This window comes from Bos grunniens, chromosome 24, assembly GCF_055505025.1.
Source record: "Bos grunniens cultivar Pamir isolate PY7600 chromosome 24, Bosgru_T2T1.0, whole genome shotgun sequence".
Classification (NCBI taxonomy): domain Eukaryota; kingdom Metazoa; phylum Chordata; class Mammalia; order Artiodactyla; family Bovidae; genus Bos; species Bos grunniens.
Genome location: NC_141188.1, coordinates 39,249,437 through 39,269,057, shown reverse-complemented (window position 1 = coordinate 39,269,057; position 19,621 = coordinate 39,249,437). Strand labels below are relative to the sequence as shown.

Genomic DNA, 19,621 nt, shown 5'->3' with positions numbered 1-19,621 from the left:
CATCCTACAACAATGCAGAGCTTGTGTAAGGATTTGGGCACATGCCACCTAGTAGCTTTGATGGCCAAGACCTGTGAGCAAGACCTTTTGGTCATCACACCCTGTTTGAGCTTGCATGTGTGTTTTGGGGTGTACGGGGTGATGGGAATATCCCTGCTGAGGTCCTGTGAGCAACCCCCCTCCACGCACACACACACACACCCGGCTGGAGGCCCAGGCTGTGTGGAAAAGTTCCATTACTGGGAAGCTAGGAGAAATGCACTCAGGTTATAAAAAGGAAAACTTTTCCTTTTCACAGAGTCTTGAGGAATCTCAAGGAGAGATGTTGTTAGCAGAACTTGAAATAGACTGAATCCCTTACATAGGTGAACTTGTGTATTGGATCCATTATAGTGAGAAGCCTGGAAATAGGAGATTTCAGAGCTGGTGTAAACAACTGCTGATAATTGCAATTAGTAACGTTAACTACAATCAATTACAATTCACCACAGTGGTGTTCAGCATTTACTTTGTTCCAGGTCCCTGCACTGGGACCTTCCCCTATATTATCTCACTTAACTGCTCAGCAATCTGTCAGAGTACTATCTGCATGCCCACTTCACTGACAAGGATTCGGAGACCACCCAGCTAACCCAAGACTGACCCAGGACCGAAAGCCCTGTCTGTGCGATTGCATAACTTTAACCTCTGGCAGGAAGGAATGGCCACACTCACGTTTTCAAATTGAATATCCAACTAGCCAGTTTGGGACTGCCTTGGGTAACTCAGAAAAGTCACCTCTTCCGCAGAATGTGTGGGCGGGGCAGTGTGCAGGATCTTGCAGGATCTCACGTGGTTCTGTAACCATGATCCAGCCTTACTCTGTCTCTTTAGCACAGCATAGGCCATGAAGAGGTTGGGAACCCATAGACACAGGGAGACTGAATTCTAGCCCTCCCCACCACCACGTTCCCCCTTCAGAGCCCATCTTGGAGCCTAGATTGCCTATCATTTCCGGATCCCAAGCCAACATAAACCACGACATAACTAGTTTAATTGTAGGTTCACTAGGCACACACACACACATCCAAGGAAACACAGGTGCCCCTCATCCCTGAAGAGCTAGCCAACGTCATTCATTTTGTAGGTGAACCTCAGCTTGCACCAGAATCACTCGAAGGGCTTTTTAAAACACAGATTGCCAGCTCCCCCCACCCAAAGCTTCTGAATCCTGGGTCTGGGTGAGGCCTGGGAACTTGACCCACAGTTTCCTGGTGCTGCTGACTCTGCTGTTTGGGGGACCACCTTTGAAAACCACTGTTTTAAGGGATGGAAGCTTTAACTTTGTGATTACATTTCTGGGCACCTGTCTCTGCCTGTTTAATTGTGATAGCAGCTGTTCATCCTTACCACCTGTATTGGTTTCTTATTTCTGTTGTAACATTATTACCACACATTTAGGGACTGAAGACAACACTAGTCATCTTACAGTTTGGGAAATCAGAAGTCTAAAACGGGTCCTCAAGGGCCTCTCCATTATGGAGCTTCCAGGGGAGAATCCAACTTCTTGCCTCTTCCAGCTTCCAGAAGATTGCCTGCACTCCTTGGCTTGTCACCCCTTCCTCCTGGGTCCTCAAAAACAGCAGTGGAGTAGCATCTTCAAACCTCTCTCTCTTACACACACACACACACACACCCCCCTCTCTGCTTCTGGAACCACCTCTTGTCTGAGTCTGACCCTCCTGCCTCCCTCCTAGAAGTCCTAGTGATTTCATTGACCTACCCCAAGGAAACCTACCTTGATAACCCAAAGTAATCATTCCATTTTAAGACCCTTAACTCAACCCACTCTGGTGTTCTTGCCTGGAGAATACCATGGACAGTGGAGCCTGACAGGCTACAGTCCATGGGGTCACAAAGAGTCGGACACGAGTAAGCGACTGACACTTTCACAACTTAATCACACACGAAAGTCCCCTTTGCCAAGGAAGGAGTGTACACAGATTTTGAAGATTAGGACTTGGACATCTTCAGAGGCCTTCATTCTGTCCAGCACCCTAGCCACCTGACAGCTGCGTGCCCTCTTAAAGCACAGCACCCTTCCCACCAAAGAAGCACTGAAACCAAAACCGAGTCAGGATTTGCATGATGCAGCCCTGCCTTCAGACACTCCTGGTAATCAAGCCATCTTGCAGAGATAGAGAAAGGGGGAGTCTTGGCGGGGGGATGGGGGAAGGAAGGCAGGAGCCCCAAGGGAGTTAGCAAAGTGCCTCTTAGACCAGGCCCCAAACACCTATAAATCTCTCCCCACATTTGCCAGACTTTCTAGAACCTAGAGCTAGGGTGCTCCCTCTAGGCTGGGAGCCGCCAGGTTCCTCGCTGGGCCTCACCCCAGCCTCAGCCTCCAGCACCACCTCCCAAACCTGCCAGCAGGCGCTTGGGAGAGATGCAGAAAGAGGAATTGTACTCAAAGTTTTCTTGCCTTTTGAGTTTCCCAGGATGACCTGCAGAGCTTTTCTGGGCTGAAGTCCCAGCCTCCAGGCTGTGTGTCGGTGCATTCACTTGCTCCGGCTGCTGTAAAACTACCAGACTGGCCGGCTCAGACAACAGAAATACAGAAATACACTTTCTCACAGTGCTGGGGCCTGGAAGTCTGAGGGCAGGGCGTGAGCAGGCTGTGTGTCCTGGAGCCCCTCTTGTCGGCTTGCAGACGGCTGTCTGCTCCCTCGTCCTCAGGTGGCCCTTCCTCTGTGAGCACACTCCCTGGCACCTCTCTCTTATTATTAGGACCCAATCCTATTGGATTCCAGGTCACTCTCATCTGACCTAATCACTTCTTTAAAGGCCTTTTTTTTTTTTTTAAGTCTTTTTTGAATTTGTTACAATATTGTTTGTTTTATTTGCCCAGGAAGCATGTGGGATCTTAGTTCCCTGACCAGGGATCAAGTCTGCATCCCTTCATTAGAAGGCTAAGCCCTAACTAGTAGACGACCAGGGAAGTTCCTCTTTAAAGGCCGTATCTCCAAACACAGTTGCCTTTTGAGGTCCTAAGAGTAAGGACTTCAACAGTTGAATTTGGGGGAGCACACCCTCAGCTCATAACCGTGGACTGCAGGCCTGGGAGACTCGTACATAAAGTTCACTTCCGTCCCCTCTCTCCGTGTAACAGGTGGGCTCTGCGCAGTTAAGGCAGGTGTGGGGAGGGGAAGGTCAAGCTGGGATGGTCACAGTGTGGCCCCTCAGCCTAGGCCTGCCTCTTGGTCCTAGGACAGAGATGGGAGGAAGGGAAAGGAGGTCCAAGAAGCCCCCACAGGCTGGGTCTTAGTCTCTATAAGCACAAAGCAGCATTGAAGGCTCACTCTCCCAAGAGCCGGTTCCCTGCAGAAGACTTGCTGCATACACAGTTTACAGCAAGGCACAGGCACTGCACCAAGTCCATACGCGCCCTGGACCCAGAGGAAGTAAAGAAGCAGACAGTGAGGCTCGTGTGTGACGGCCTTCTGCACGGTCTGTGTGGCAGAAAATGATTTCATCCTCGAGGCATGGCTCTGAGAAGGAAGTCAAACAGCCCACAAGTTGAAATAAACCAAACAGTCTTATCTTATTCTTGATTCATGGGTTCCTCTTTCTTCAAAGGAAGCCTTCAGAGGCAGGACTCTATGAACTGTCACCATCAGAGTGACTGCTGTTGCAAAGTCCCTCCTGGGACCTCGCATCTGTGACTCATAACACCTGGGATCGCTGACATTTTCCCCTGACAGATCTTTACTACTCACTGGTCAGACTCACTACCCAACATGGGCTTAAAAAATTAAATATACCTGAGTGCTTAAGTATAACCCATGTGTGTGCTCAGTCACATCTGACTCTCTGTGATCCCCTGGACTGCAGACCACCAGGCTCCTCTGTCCATGGAGTTTTCCAGGCAAGAATACTGCAGTGGGTTGCCATCTCCTCCTCCAGGGGATCTTCCTGACCCAGGAATCGAACCCACATCTCCTGTGTCTCCTGCAGCGGCAGGTGGGTTCTTTACCACTAGCGCCAACTGGGAAGTCCCTATATATAAAAATATATGTTTATACTAAGTGAAATATGCCCATCACAAAAAGAACAAACACTATATGATCCCACTTACATGAGAGACCTAGTCGTTAAATTCAGAGACAGAAAGTAGAAGGGTGATTGCCGGGGCTGGGGAGGGGGAAGGGGAAGTTCTCATTTAATGTAAAGAGTTTCAGTTTTGCAAGATGAAGAGGGCCTGGAAATTGGTTGCACAACAGTGTGAATGTAGTTACTGAACTATACACTTAAAAATGGAACACGGTACCTTTTATGTTATGTATATTTTAGCACCATATTTTTAAAAAGGCTGCTGTTGGAATCATGTAATAGAACAGACTCGTGGTTGGGGTCAAGCAAACCTAAGTTTGAATCTCATATCTTCCACTCACTAGTTTGGGGACAAGGTTCTGAGTTTTTTTTGTTTAGTGCCTTCCAAGTTTTAATATTTCTCTGTTTCTAGTGGGCAGGAATTTGTAAAGAGCTTCAGTTGGGTCGTTCTGGCCCAAGGTCTCTCCCCAGCTTGCAGCTGGGTGGGTGGAGAGCTGGAACACTGGAGGCTGGCTGAGGATCTCCCCCTCTTCTTAGAGTCTCAAGGCTTCTTCATATGGTCTTTCCACGTGGCTGACTTGGGCTTCCTTTCAGCATGGCGGCCTCGGGACAACGGGATGCTTCTGTGGCGGCTCAGGGCTCCAAGCAGGCAGATGGCCCAGGGACAAAGGGAGACGCAGCATCACCTTCTCTGATGCGGCCTTGGAGGCATGCACTCTCACTTCCTTCATACTCTGTTGGTCACAAGCAAATCACACACTTCCCCAAGTTCAAGGGGAGGGGTATTAGACTCCACCGCATGATGGGAAGTGGCAGAGTTCTAGAGTAGGGTTGGCAAATTATGACCGTTGGACCAAACCAGGCTCACCTCTCCAAGGCAGCCATGTCCATGTGTTTATATCTTGTCTGTGGCTTTGCCACAGACTCAAAGTTGAGTGTTTGGGACAGATACTATGTGGTCTGCAAAGCCAAAAATATTCACCGTACAGCTCTTTATAGAAAAGTTTCCTGACCCTGTTCTAGAAGACCGTGTTAGATGGACAATATTGTTTTAGCCACCTTTGGAGTATGATATTGGCTGCAGGCAGGTTACCAGCCTCTCTGAAGTTCACCAGGGTCTCCAAACCTGTAAAAAGTAATGGGGTGTGTGTGTGTGTGTGTGTGTGTGTTCAGTTGTGTTCAACTCTTTGAGACCCCATCGACTGTAGCCCGCCAGGCTCCTCTGTCCATGGGATTTCCCAGGCAAGAATACTGGAGTGGGTTGCCACTTCCTGCTTCAGGGGATCTTCCTGACCCAAAGATCGAACCCGAGTCTCTTGCGTCTCCTGCATTAGCAGGTGGATTCTTTCCCACTGCGTTACCTGGAAAGCCCATAAAAAAGGAATGATGATCGTATGTAAAAGGTACTTAGCACAATTCTATGCCTATAACAGTTCTTCTCCTTCCAGGCTTAATTATGATTTGAGAGTCACTGAAAGGCGTTTACTGCTGGTGTAGGTCTATTAACTGTCAGAAATTCCCAATTTAGACCTTACTTGGAATTTAGGCAGACTTTACAGACGCCCTCTATTTAAACACATATTTATTACTCTGGAGGAAGGATCTGTTTGCAAGAATTCTTTTAAAAATGCAATCCTTGCCATCCTCCAGTGCATTATTTTATTGGACTCACTAGATTTTTATCTTCCAAGGAGCAAATACTTCAGGAACTGGGGCAGCCTGGTAAATTTGGAATTGAGTGAGCAGGGGAAGAGCATGGCAGTGGTGGGTCTCCGGTGGCCTCGGGAGAGAAAACCACATGCAATTTGACCTGCTTCACGGTTAAGCTCAGGGCTGCCTCTGCCCCAGACAAAGCAATGAAAAATATTTTCTTGCCCTCGCCTTGCCCATTGCCTCCCTTTCCAAGTGCCCAGACTTTTTATCTCTCCCCCAAACTCCTCCACTGGCCAAAATCTCCCTCGGATGTTTTCTCTCCTCCCCTGGATATTTCCAAGGCCAGTCCCCCAGCAGATGATCTGCCTGTGACTCTGCTTTCTTCCTTGCTCCACATTCGAACCAGGTCCTTCGAGAGCCTAGTTATTCAAAGCTTCTGAACTCTCTCTAGAGGAAAACTTCTAGCCAAGAAAATAGAGACCCCAAACAGGCCCTTACAGGGGTAACATTAGACCAACCAGTCCCAACTCTCTTCTTCATGGACCCAAAAACCACTGAAATTAACAACTGTATGTGTGCATCATTTTAAAAAGTTATATTCTATCTCCTCTCCAAGATATGTTTGACTCCAATCACTCTTAAAAATCTACTTAGCTTCAACCTGAGCTGTTTTGGAAGAATCGTTCCTTTTCATTATACCTATTTGTTGCCGTGTTATTTTTACATCAAATATTATGAGTGTTTGGGGGGCCGTGGAGAGGAGACGTTTGTGACTAAGTGATTAGAGACCATTCCCTTTGGCCCTATTAATTTTTACAGCATTTTCCCCATCTTACTTGGCTGAGACTTGCAATTTTGTGCAAATTTTATAGAACACCTTCTGGTATCTGCAGAATCCCAACTTCTGGTATCTGCAGAATCCCAACTCCGTTTCAGTCAAAGGCCAGTTGAGTTTATGCTGCTCCAGGAAGAAATACAGTTTGGAAACATTACTCAGCTGGCTGCCAAAAAAGTAACTGTTAGTACTATGACCTGTGCTCCTTCTACTGTAACCTCAGCCCAGAACCTTTGCAATTACCAAAGGGCTTTTACAAGCTCCGCCTCCTCAGCGTTCACTCTAACAGTCATTTTATAGTTATTGTCCCGTTCTACAGAGTGTCGTTAAAAAGAACATGAAGCAGTGATGTACATTGCCCTAGATCACAGACCTACTCATTGATGGACCTGGAATTCCAAGGACTTTGGCTCCATTCATACTTAAATTCATACTTCATTAATTCATACTTCCTAAGTGTACCAGGCACTGGGCCCTTTCAGCCAACACTGCTTCTGTTACTCCTTTCTGCAGAATGCTTGTGTTCATTTTATATCCAGTATCACTGACAAAGTGCTGCCAACCATTCTCTTCCAACCATTTCCACCTTCCGCTTCCCTGGTGGCTCGGTGGTAAAGAAGCCACCTGTACACAATGCAAGCGACACGGATGCAATTCCTGGGAGGGAAAGGTCCCCTAGAGAAGAAAACGGCAACCCACTGCGGTATTCTTGCCTGGAGAATCCTGTGGCCAGAGGAGCCTGGAGGGCTGCAGTCGATGGGGTAGAAAAGAGTTGGACATGACTGAGCCACAAAGCACGAGCAACCATTCTCTTAAGCTCAAAAAAATTTTTTTGACAACATACTTCCTAATCCCTCTTAGGTGAGCAATAGGAAAATGGACTAAAATGAGAGCCTTCGAGACATGTTTAGTAGAAAAGCTTTGGTTGTTTTGCTTATTTTTAGCTCAGGTAAACATCTGGGGAGTAACTAAAAATAAAAACGTGTCTGATGTGGTCAGTGTTTGTACTTTTCTCACTAAAACTGTGAATATAAAGGTCACATGAAATCAGAATTTTTGTGTGTATCTGTAATAGGAGCAACAGATGGTGGATGTATTGAATGACAGAGTTTTAACCTAAGATTCAGTTTGTTTTGTCACCTACCACCTACCTGGCACCAGATTAGACAACTGAGACATCTGGTTGCCAAGGAGATGAGATGGCATCATTGGACCACATCTGTGTTCAAGTATAGCTTCAGAGTTTCGCAGGCCTTCTACGCAGGAGCAGCGGTACTGCCGGCTTACTAGCTGCTAAGACAAGACAGATTTCCATTTTGAAACAGTTGATGTTGTTGTTGTTTAGTCAATAAGTCGTGTCCAACTCTTTGAAATCCAATGGACTATAGCCTGCCAGGCTCCTCTGTCCATGGGATTTCCTAGACAAGCGTACTGGAGAGGGTTGCCATTTCTTACTCCAAGTGATCTTTCCAACCCAGCGATAGAACTCACATCTCCTGCATTGCAGGCAGATTCTCACCACTGGGCCACCTAGGAAGCCGTATACTATTAATTGAGCACTTACTATGTGTCAGGCAAGATTCTTAGCATTTCTCAAATATTACTTCATTTCATCCTCCCGACAACCCTGCAGGGGTTACTATCTTTATTTCACATAGTTAAGACAACAACAACTGATGATTGAACAGATTAAATAGCCTTCCTTAGGCCTGCCTCCCAAACATATTCTGAGATGTCATGCACGATTGCTTCTCAGGCATTGAAAGCAGATAAAGTTATTGTTGTCTATTTGATAGGTTTTTAGTAATTTAAGTGCATCATCTTAGGACTAGTATCCTACCTAATTACTATGGCAAACTAGGGAAATTTAGTTGACTAGCCTTAAGTAGAGCTTGGAGAGGGTCTGTGCTTTTAAATTCTCAAGCACTTGAACTTAAAGTGAGCTGGTCCCATGCACATCCTGCCCTCCAATCCTCTCTAGCTGGAAGTCAATCATGTTGACCATGAGCGCAAACGAAAACATACTTGAAAGTGTCTTTGGTTTGTCTGTTTTCGTCTTTTACAAACTGAGTGGTAATATAGAAAGTAGGAAAAAAGTTTTAATCACTGATGGGGATCCATCCTGCAAGACCTCAGAAATTCATTGCAATGTCTGCATTTTCCAAGGTAGGAGACAACAGAGGCCGGGGCCAGTCATCCATGTGATTTCAGGAGGTGGAAGCTTCAGAGGGTGGAAATGGGGCATATGTGTGTGTGTGTGTGCTCAGTTGTGTCTAACTCTTTGTGAGCCCATGGACTGTAGCCCACAAGTCTCCTCTGTCCATGGAATTCTCCAGGCAAGAATGCTGGAGTGGATTGCCTTTTCCTTCTCCAGGGGATCTTCCCAACCCAAGGATCAAACCTGAGTCTTTTGCGTCTCCTTCGCTGGTCATTGGCAGGTGGGTTCTCTACCACTGCACCACCTGGGGAGCCCACTTGGGAATGGGGCGCAGTGGGGCAAAGCTGATAAAAATGGACCAGGCAGGCCACAAGCCCCCACCAGAGGGGAGGGCTCGAGCTTAGCGAAGACGCAAGACTTTCACAGGACATTTTTATTTTCTCTTTGCATCTCCTCCTCTCAGTGGATGGCTCCAGGGCTGGGAGGGCAGAGCATGGGGCTGCTCGAAGCTGAGTGGTAAAGGAAGGCCTCTCTAAAGAGAGGATTTATGAGCTGAGACCAGAGGGACTAGAAGAAAGTTTAACAGTGAGCACTAGGGACAGCCGTCTGGAAGTGTGCCCTCTCGCACTTGGGATGTCCACGTAGGACTCTTTATGCTGGAGAAACCCCAACGTCTGAAAAGGGTAGGATCTCCCTGCTCCAGTAAAACCTCCTCAGGGAAGTTTCAAGATGGTTTTTGCAATACTGGAATTGTGTTGTATCAAATAACATAGAAGGAAAGAAGAAAGAGCCTCCTTCCTGTGTTTGTGGGGCTTCCCTGGTGGCTTAGAAGGTAAAACATCTGCCTGCAGTGGAGGAGACCCAGGTTTGATTCCTGGGTTGGGACAATCCCCTGGAGGAAGAAATGGCTACCCACTCCAGTATTTCCTGCCTGGAAAATTCCATGGATGGAGGATCATGGCGGGCTACAGTCCACTGGGTTGAAAAAGAGTCGGACACAACTGAGCGACTATCACTTTTCCTATGTCTGAGATGTTAGTGCCACACCAAATCCTCTTTCTTGATATCAACTATATCATTGGGATTCCCCTGGGTGGTCCAGTGGGTTAGACTCCATGTTCTTTAATGCAGGGGTGCTGGGTTCAAACCCTGGTCAAGGCACTGGATTATGCATGCTGCAACTAAGACTTGGTGCCCCCAAATAAATGGAGGGAAAAAAAAACTACATCATCTGTCTCATGACACTGTGAGGTCATCGATGCCATCACCCTAACTCAATGGATAAGGAAATGGGGTGAGAGATGAGTCATCTGAAGTCCTTCATCCAGTAACTGGCAAGTCAGGATTGGACTAGCTCTGGTCATCTTTAAGCACCACTAGAGGAAGCTGGGCCACCACAGCTGAGCACATCTCTGAAATAGAGATGACCTGATTTGGTGATCTCTTGTGTCATCACATTTGCCAAACAAAATCATTTACGCCAACATGTGAGTGGAGCAGGAAACAAAGACCTACTTTATCACTAATTTCTCTCTGCTCTCATCCCAAAGCATCAGCACAGGATCGGAACAAGCAGAGCGTGATGAGTTCTACAGGAAAGATAGGCAGGAGGTGCTCACGGAACACAAAGGAAGTGAATCCTGAAGCATGAACAGTTTCCCAAGCCAGGAAGGATGCTTAGCATCTGTTAAGTCACTGCCTAAGTGCCAGGCAAACAGATCAATTAGTAAATCAATAAAAGGGAGTAAAATTAGAGTGACTCAGATGTTAAAGGCATTCATTTTCTCCGATCACAGCAAGTCTAGAGGCAGGGCAGCCAATGAATATACAAAACCAGCTTCTTGCCATCTTCTGTCTTCTGGAGCAGAGACTCCTTGTGGTCCCCAGATGGCAGCCACAGTTCAAGGTGTCTCTCACTGATGACAATGTCCAGCGGAAGAAAAGGGATGTCACTGACTTGTGTCACTGTTAAAAAAAAAAAGGAGGTTAACTTTCAACAAAGCACTTGCAAGAGAATTCCCTTCTCATCCTTCATCTTGCAGAACAGAGAAGATTGAGCCTTCACATCTAGGGAGGGGTCTACCTCCCTGAAAAGTCATGCATGCCTAGTTAGCAAGGAGGGTGGTTAAAAGAAAGCAAACAACACCTGCCACAGGTATAAAGGCATGAAAAAAGATGGAATTCTGAATGTTGGGGTGGCCAAAAAGTTGTTAGTTGTGAAAATGTCGGGAGAGGCTAAAAATATACACTGCATGCATACATGCTTCAGTTAAGTCCGACTCTGCGACCCATGGGCTGTAGCCTGCCAGGCTCCTCTGTCAATGGAAATCTTCCATGCCCTCCACCAGGGTATCTTACCCACCCAGGGATCAAAGCCAGGTCTCCTTCGTCTCCTGCACTGGCAGGCGGGTTCTTTACAACAATTGCCAGCTGGAAAGCCTGATATACACTGCAGCCAGGTGGAAGAGGAATTATATGCCAGTGTTTGGCTGTCTCACAGGTACATGTTCCTTACTTTTAAAATATGAGTAAAATAATAATGTTAAGAGGTTTTCATTATTTTTTTAATGTGGCAATTGTATAAAATTTCCTTCAAAAAACAAATGGTTTAAAAAAAGACAAAATAGACAAAACCACATATAGTAAAACTATTTAATCAGGCCTCAGCAGTGAAGAAATATTAGCGTACCTAATTTTCATTCTGACATTTGTACTTTTTTGTGATTATAGTAGTAATGCCTGTTCACTGTTTTGTTTTGTTTTTTTAATTGGAAAATTCCGAGAAGCCCAAAGAATAAAGTAAGAATCATCCACAGACCACCACTTGGTTATCATGACTTAGTGCTGAATGTGTTTATCTAGAGTTGCAGTCGAAAGTGACTTCAAATTTTCTGTCAAATGAAGGCAAGCTACTGCCAGTCCGTTTAGAGGGGGGAAAAGCAACACATAAATATATAGGTTGAGTTAGAGTCAAACATGGCACATAACATGGGTGAGGGGAAGAATTATCATTGTTTTCTTTTTTTCCCTAAAGGGGTGTATTTCTGGTTTGTTGACTTTCTGCAGGTCTAACCCCCCAGCTCTGTAACTGAGGAAAGAACACAAGTATATCCTTGAGAGCCAGGTCTGTGGGGTAGTTCTGGTTGGGAGGAATGGGGAACCGGGCACAGGAACTGAGGCTGAATCTCAACCTGGTGAGTTACAGCTTTGGTTTACAGCTTTGGTCCTCAGAGTTACATCAGGTCAGGACACGGGGGCTTCAGCTCTAGAAAAGCCACTAGAATGCTCACGTTGGCACGTTCAGAAAGGCTCTGTCTGTCCTCTTCGAAGCAGCCCCTGCAAGGGGTCAGGATGAACAAGAGTTTAATTTTGCACTTTCACTTTTTTAATATTTATTTGGCTACACTGGGTCTCAATTGTGGCATGTGGCATCTAGTTCTCTGACCAAGGGTCAAACCCAGGCCCCCTGCATTGGGAGCACAGAGTCTTAGCCACTGGGTCACCAGGGAAGCCCCTGCACTTTCAATTCTTAAAAGGAAATCTGAACGTTTCTGTATCTAATAGCAAACAAGAGCAAAGCCGCTTTTAGAAATGCTAGAACCTGCCTGGGCAGGAATCTGTTATGAATGCTATTGGGTTTTGTTTTTTTTAAGCCCTCTTTTTCTTTATTTTTATTGATTCTTTCAGGCACACATGTTAGGGGCACTACTGGTTTCTGGGTAAATGGTTTGCTTGCTGCATGCTGTTAAAAATCTACTGAAAGACAAACAGTACCCTTCCACCAGAGAGCCATATGACTTTGGGAAAGTTACTTAACCTCTCTGGTCCTCAGAAAGTTCAAGGGAAGAGATCTTAGAGATCATGGAGCTCTGCTCCTCACGATCTGGGACTCAGAGAGGGTGAGTGACCAGCCAAAAGGCCAACAGCTTCCCCCGTGTTTTATTAACATTTTGATTTTTAAAAGGAGTCCAGTGAATTTAGAAATTAATTAGGTTGTGTTTCAAGAGCAAATGAACAAGAGACTTCAGTGTCAAAGAATGAAAACTAAGGCCTTGAGAAATAGATATTATACATTATAATAACTATCCAAATGGGTTTGTAGGAAAAAAATGTGAACTAAGATGTGACACATTCTATGAACAATATTTACCCCCCTCCAAATATTTACGGGATACCCCCTTGGAACCTAAAGTCCAGTAAAGAACTGAAGATAATCATGATGTAGTAAGTGCTCTGTCAGATAAAAAGTGAGGTGTTCTTATGAGAACTAAGAGAAGGCATTTAGGAGGACTTCCGGAAGCCTTCATGTAAGAGGTGACACCCCAGCTGGTACATGAAGGAGAAAGAGAGCAGCAAGTTCCTGCAGGGAAATTCCATCTGCAGAGGCCAGGGAGCTCGAGGCTCGAACATCTAAAGGTAAAAGCTGTCAAGGGGATGTGGAGTTCTGAGACCTTAAAGATGAGAAGCTAAAGTCCAAAGCCCTGGACGCTGCTCTTTATCCCGAGGGCAGAACTGTCAAGCTGGATCCATTCAGAATCTCCCCCTGCTGCTCGGAGCACGTACAGTAGTTTGGAGGCGAGGAGCAGACAGACTCAGTGAGACTGATTAGAAAAAATATTTCTCAAGCTCTTTGGACAAACAAGATACATTTTACGTGCTAACCCGGGATGTACCCACAAAACCGAACTGACTGCCTTTGTTTGATGCACTCTTAAGTTTTCTAATCCACTCCATTTTTTTTTCTTTCTTTTTTTAATGGTGAAACTGCAGGACCCACCTCAATTGACTCATGACCCATTAATAAGTCACACCTGGTAGTCTGAGGCACCTCGAGGTAGGAATTTTGGCTGTCATCCTCCAGAGAGGAGATAACAGGATCCAGGAAAGCAGAAAGGAGGATTGTAGGAGGTGGAAAGATTCCAGAAGGATTTAAGAGAGAGGAGGGTTAGGACCCAAAGGAATTAAGAGGTTGTGGCTTGAACTTGTATGAAAACGTGTCTGGCTAAGATGGGGGATGTTAGCTTGAAGAATCTACCTGGAGGGTAAAGGGTGTTTGGGATAAAAAAAAAAAGCCCATTTTGTTTGGTCAATACAAGTGTAGCCCTTCATTTGAGGTCTACCTAAAGAAAATCATTTGAGTTCTATCTGAAGAAAAACCATCTAAAGATGAAATTATGTAACTCCAGAAAACGGTCAAGTTTTACTAAAAGAGGGAGCAAAATGGTGGCACTTTAAAGGAAGAAATCATTCCTGGGGGAGCTCTGCAGCGAGCCTCAAAATTCTACTTGGAAAGAACAGGCAAGCTCACATCCCCAGGAAGTAACCCAGATCAAAGTCTCACCTGGTTCTTTGCTGTGGCTGCCACCAGCTTTTCTAAGACTGAGAACAGGGTAAGTATAGCCTCTGACTTTTCATGTAGCAAACCGTTGGCAGGAGCTAACTGCTTTACAAAGTTGGCAGCAGTTTTAGAACCCCCGATCGCTAATTCAGGAAGGGAGCAGGCGTTGCTTATGCACTTCTTGTGAAAAATGAAAATCCATTAACTTTATTCTTCACGCACGCTCTCCGACAGCATCAGGTCAAAGGGGCTTTTTTTCCTTCCACTTTTCAGGGCTTTCCAGAGTCCCAATCTGGCTCCTTCTAAATCTTTTCTTTTACAAAACAATAGGGAGGGGTGGTAGCCTGTGGCTAGTTGAAGATTTTGAACAATAGGTGTTTCTGAGCCGGGTTTATTGAAATGGTCCTGTCGGTGTCCTGGGGGGGACTGTAAATGAGATGTCGACAGGAGCTCTTTTGTGTGGACAGCATTCGGCCTGAAAGAGAGGAATTTCCTTTCTGTGCTAGTATTTAAAGTAGATTTGCTGCTGCTTTCCCTGGAACTTTTTATCCAACTGCCGGAGCTAACAGCACTGGATGAGTCACTCAGCGTGGCTGGGACTTCCTCCCCTCCCTGGCAGGGCTCTGTCTCTCAGGCATTTACATTTAGAAAGGACGGCTCCTAAGAAGATTGCTCGGATTTTCATCAGCTTGAGCCTCTTTTTCAGGTCTTCACGGGGACCTGAGCCGGCAGCCATCCTGACCCCCCAGGAGCCGGCAGCCACACCGGGCTGTTTTTCTTAACTCCCTGGAAGACTTTTGGCTGTTTTGTTCCCTTTCTTTTTTAAAATCCAGGGAGGGTGAGACAAACATCTCCTCCGACTTAGGCCTTTCCCTCCCCCTTTTTTGTAAATGACAGGCAATTTCAGTTTACTGTAATTACTTCGGGCTGAGGTTGGACTAACCCCACCCTTAGAAGATAAGGTAACCGTTTTATTACCTCGCAGCCAGGTGCCTGGGGGTGACAAGACTGCCTTTTATCTGGAGATGTGAAAAGGTTATCAGCAACTGAAAGGGGCTGAACCTTTGAGTGGCCATTAAGATGCTTTCCCTTCACTGGGATCAATTTCCTAACTCATTATTGGTAGTTAATTTTGATCCAAAGACCAGCTCTGGTGGTTTCCTCCAGGGTTTCCGCATTCCTGCACTTCAGCCATGTACAGATGAATGGTGTAAACTGCAACTGCCAGCCAATCCCATAACAGGAGCTTGACATTCTAACCACAGCCCCAAACGTAAAACCCACAGAATAGTTTAAAATTCTCATTTGGTAGCTTTGCAGTGGGCATAGTTGCTTTTTTTCAAAGAATTGATTAATTAAAAAAAAATCCTTCCCCTATGACAGTAGAAATCCAAAAGAATCAAAATGAATCACCTTTACTAGCCAAGGTTACACCAGGAGGCTGTTCAGGGCTTCTTTTATTTACTTTTTTAATATTAAAAAAAAAAACACTTTTTATTTCGTATTGGAGGTTGGCCGATTAACAGTGTTGTGATAGTTTCAGATGAAGAGTGAAGGGACTGCTATACGTGTGCATGCACCCTTGTTTTAGATTTTTTTAAAAATTAGTGCTTGATGTATTTCTGTTTGCAGTTCACTGACACACATTGGTTTATTCTTAAATCAAGCTTGTTTTACATGGATTCTCTGGGTTATCTCTTGGATTGGAAATGTGGGATAAAAACTTCTGTTTGGTAAACGATTTTCCAACTGTATCCTGGGTAGAGCGTTAGTGAATGAGGAATGCTCTTGCAGATGAACGTTCAGGTAAGTGTCCTGAGCTGCGCTCTGCTCTGCTTAGTCGTTCAGTTCTGTCGACTCCTGAGTTGCATCAAGTGAGCGCTGCACCGGCCTGGACTTAGCTCAGAACCACTCTCCTGTCAGGACATGTTAGGGTGGGCCAAGGTGAAGAATGTTACTTTTATCTCTTTTCCCCTGAAGTCAGATCGAAGCTGAGGGTAGGGGGTGAGAATGGGGAAGAGAGTGATGGAAGGGATGACTCAAAACACATACAGAACACACATAATCTTGCAGATATGGAGTGTTTATCTCCAAGGACACATCAGACTACTGCATCCTGTAATTTATGAAGATAACATTCCACACTGTAGAAAGATGCCAGTTAAAAGCCGCTATTAGTAGTACCCCTTCCCAGGTGTCGCTAGTGGTAAAGAACCCACATGCCAATGCAGGAGACAAAAGATGAGGGTTCGATTCCTGGGTCGGGAAGATCCCCTGGAGAAGGGAATGGCAACCCACTCCAGTATTCTTGCCTGGAGAATCTCGTGGACAGAGAAGCCCCGCAGGTACAGTCCATGGGGTCATAAAGAGTGGGATACGACTGAAGCGACTTAGCATCTATCACCATTATTTAAAAAAAAAAGATGTTTCTAAGGACAGCATGTGAAAACACACACAGTGAGAAACCAACAAACATCCAGAACTCCACACGGTCAAGGAGAGAGAGAAGTTGTTAGAAGTACTATTGAATTTGATGTTCGATTCCTCTTTTCCTTTAAGATATAGAAACCTTGCCCGCCCACCAGGGCAAGCCCACCACCGCCCAGTCACTATCTATCCACCTCCCTCCTCCTGGGCTGGACTGGGACAGAGTTCTATCCAGGGCCAGACAAGCCTGGGAGCAGGAGGCTCTGATGCCCGAGGCACCTGAAGTCGTGGCCACCATCCTTCAGTGACTCTGCAACCCCATGGGCTATAGCCTGCCAGGCTTCTCTGTTAATGGAATTCTCCATTTCCTTCTCCAGGGGCTCTTTCCGACCCAGGGATCAAACCTGAGTCTCCTGTGTCTCTTGCATTGGCAGGTGGATTCTTTACTACTGAGCCACTATAAGCCTCCAGAGGTTCTGAAAACCAGAGACCAAAACCTGACCTGGCAGCTACTTGCAGCGTGACTATTTCACCTCTTCCAGTAGACAGACGCCTTAGCGTCCGCATGCTCCCGGGGTGTGTCACGCTCATCAGTTTCTACAATCTGAGAAGTTACAAGTCTCAAGCAAGTCCCAAGAGATTCACAAAAGGGCTTTTAGTCACTGTTCTCATGAGGGTTCAGTGGAGATGCTTAAGGCCCCAGGTACAGGACAGCTCTTTAACAGAAGAGAAAGGAGGCTTAGATGGGAAGAACCCAGGTTCTAATCAGACCCAAGGCGGAGAACGTGTGTATCCCCACCATATTTCCCCTTTAGTAACCCTAAGTTTGTTTTCAATGTCTTTAAGTCTGTTTCTGTTTTGTAAACAAGTTCATTTGTGTCATTTTTTAAAAACTAGATGCCACAGGGAACTCTCTGGCCGTTCAGTGGTTAAGACTCTGTACTTGTGTTAGGTAGGTAGAATAGGGAAAAGGAGTCCAAAATGGCGGTGGCTAAAAGACAAGGAAGGTCCGAGGACCAGAGTGAAGACTTCAGGCAGAACAAACAGAACAAACAGCACTCCTGGCTAAGCCCAATTTGCATAGGGCAGGCCCAGGTGGAGGAAAAAACATAAAAGGAGGAGCCAAAGTGCTTTCTCTCGGACTCTCTCTCTTTCTCTCTCTCTCTTTCTCCCTCCCCACGCACTTCTCCACTCTCTTCTCTTCAAGTCTTGGATTCTCCTCCTATCTTATAAATAAAATAGAGCTGTAACACTGATTTGCCTAAGAGCTGTAGCACGGTTTGTCCAAGACCCGAGAGCTGTGACGCGCCGAGGGCTTTAACGTCCGTTGCTCCAAATCTTTGTTGTGACGAGACAAAGAACCGAGGAACATAGACTCGCGTGACACTTGCAATGCAGATGGGCCCAGGTTCCATCCCTGGTCAGGGAAGTGAGATCCCACAAGCTGCATGGCATGGCCAAAAAAAGAAAAAGAAATTAGATTCCACATATAAGCTATATATCACGTGACACTGTCTTTCACTGACTTACTTCACTTAGTATAATAATATCTAGGTCCATCCATGTTGCTGCAAATGGCATTATTTTGTTCTTTTTCACAACTAATATTCCATTGTATGTGTGTGTGTGTGTATATATATACATATACATGTGTGTATGTATATATATACATATATATACATATGTGTATATGTGTGTATACATATACATATGTGTATGTGTATATATACATATATATACATACACATATGTGTGTGTATATGTATATATACACACACACACACCACATCTTCTTATCTTTTCCTTTTGTCAGTGGCATTTAGGTTGCTTCTGTATTTTGGCTGTTTTAAAAAGTGCTGCGAGGAATAATGGGGTGTATTTTTATTTTTTAATGGCTTTCCCCGGATATATGGCCAGGAGTGAGACTGCAGGATCAAATGGCAGTTCTGTTTTTAGTTTTTTAAGGAACTTCCATACTGTTCTTCATAGTGGCTGTACCAATTTGCATTCCCACCAACAGTGTGGGAGGGTTCCTTGGATATTATTCAATGGTGGCAATGACCAAAACCCCACTGAAGAGTGGAAATGGAAATGCAGTCTGTAAGTGGCCCTTTACGCCCCCACTGTAAAGGCTGATGGTGTTTGCTGTGTGGTGTGGACAGAGAGAGACAGGGTTGGGGGGGGAGGTTGGGGCCCGGCCAAATTCTCTGGACCTGTGTCCTCATCTGTCAGTGACATGGCTGGATAATGAGGTGTCGTTTGAAGGCTGATCCTGTCATCTGGGAGTCAGTAAGGGGCCGCTGGCATTCTGGGGCCCAGTGAGCTGGTAGATGGTATTCCACAATTTAACCCACAGTCTTTCCTGGTTTTCCTTTGAGGAGGGGGGTTCCAGGGAGGAAGGAGGAAAGGAGCCGGATGAATAATAAGCTGCCTCACTGCACAGACCAGGCCCTCACATGCCCTGCTCTGCAGACACAAGTAATCATTCCTCCTCATCGTGCTCCAGCCCGCAAGAAGGCGAGCTGGAGGCAGTTTCTTGCTCCTTTGCTTCATCGCACATCCTGTCTGTCTCCCCAGGTTTGTCTGGAGCAAAAGCTTCTGCTCCAGGCTGAGCCCTTCCACCAGACGCTGTGTCCACAGGGCAGCAGCATCACGAGTTCCACCTTCTCTCCCGAGTCCAGAGAGTTGGCCAGTGAGCAGAGGTTCCTGATCGATTCAACCACAAGTTTTACTCAGCCTGGCAGACACTCCTGACCTCACTTGGTTTGGACAGGTCACTCACTCTGCATGGCCAGCTCACTGTTTCGAGGGAGACCAGCGGGCAGTGTGTGCCTGAGACCCTACCCCCACTTGGTGCCCATCAGTCACTCTCTCCAGCGGGGGCTGGCATCCCTGAGGTCTGCTGTATGGCCCAGACACAACCCCACGGCAGGGAGTCCTGCTGGGCTGTTTGTATGGTGGTGTCTCTTGCTTTTCAGGTCCCATTGTACATGTGACACTAGTTCTCATGAAATGAGACCAGGAATAATGAGGAGCCAAAGAATAAACTGTGTGTTGGAGAAGACTCTTGAGAGTCCCTTGGACTGCAAGGAGATCAAACCAGTCAATCCTAAAGGAAATC

The 19,621-nt window shown here is 46.0% G+C and overlaps 2 protein-coding genes across 18 annotated transcripts in view; one reads left to right on the top strand and one right to left on the bottom strand.

The window, feature by feature from the left end:
• Nucleotides 1–19,621, top strand: part of DLGAP1 (DLG associated protein 1) — a 793,561-nt gene that overhangs the window by 709,332 nt on the left and 64,608 nt on the right. The window lies entirely within an intron of this gene.
• LOC147346102 (uncharacterized) overlaps nt 4,304–19,621 on the bottom strand; it is a 55,712-nt gene continuing 40,394 nt past the window's right edge. For 2 of the 5 annotated variants that reach the window (XR_015153928.1, XR_015153933.1), the window contains exons 2-3: nt 14,077–17,944; nt 10,844–12,071 (exon numbers count right to left, since the gene is read on the bottom strand). Coding sequence is in view for 1 of the 5 variants with exons in the window: in XM_086373134.1 (XP_086229260.1) it covers nt 7,718–7,867; nt 10,570–10,700 (281 nt within the window). In the remaining 4 variants the exon portion in view is untranslated. Of the gene's footprint in view, nt 7,868–10,495; nt 10,701–10,843; nt 12,072–14,076; nt 17,945–19,621 lie in introns of those variants that run through there. The other 3 variants (XR_015153923.1, XM_086373134.1, XR_015153924.1) reach the window with 3 other exon arrangements.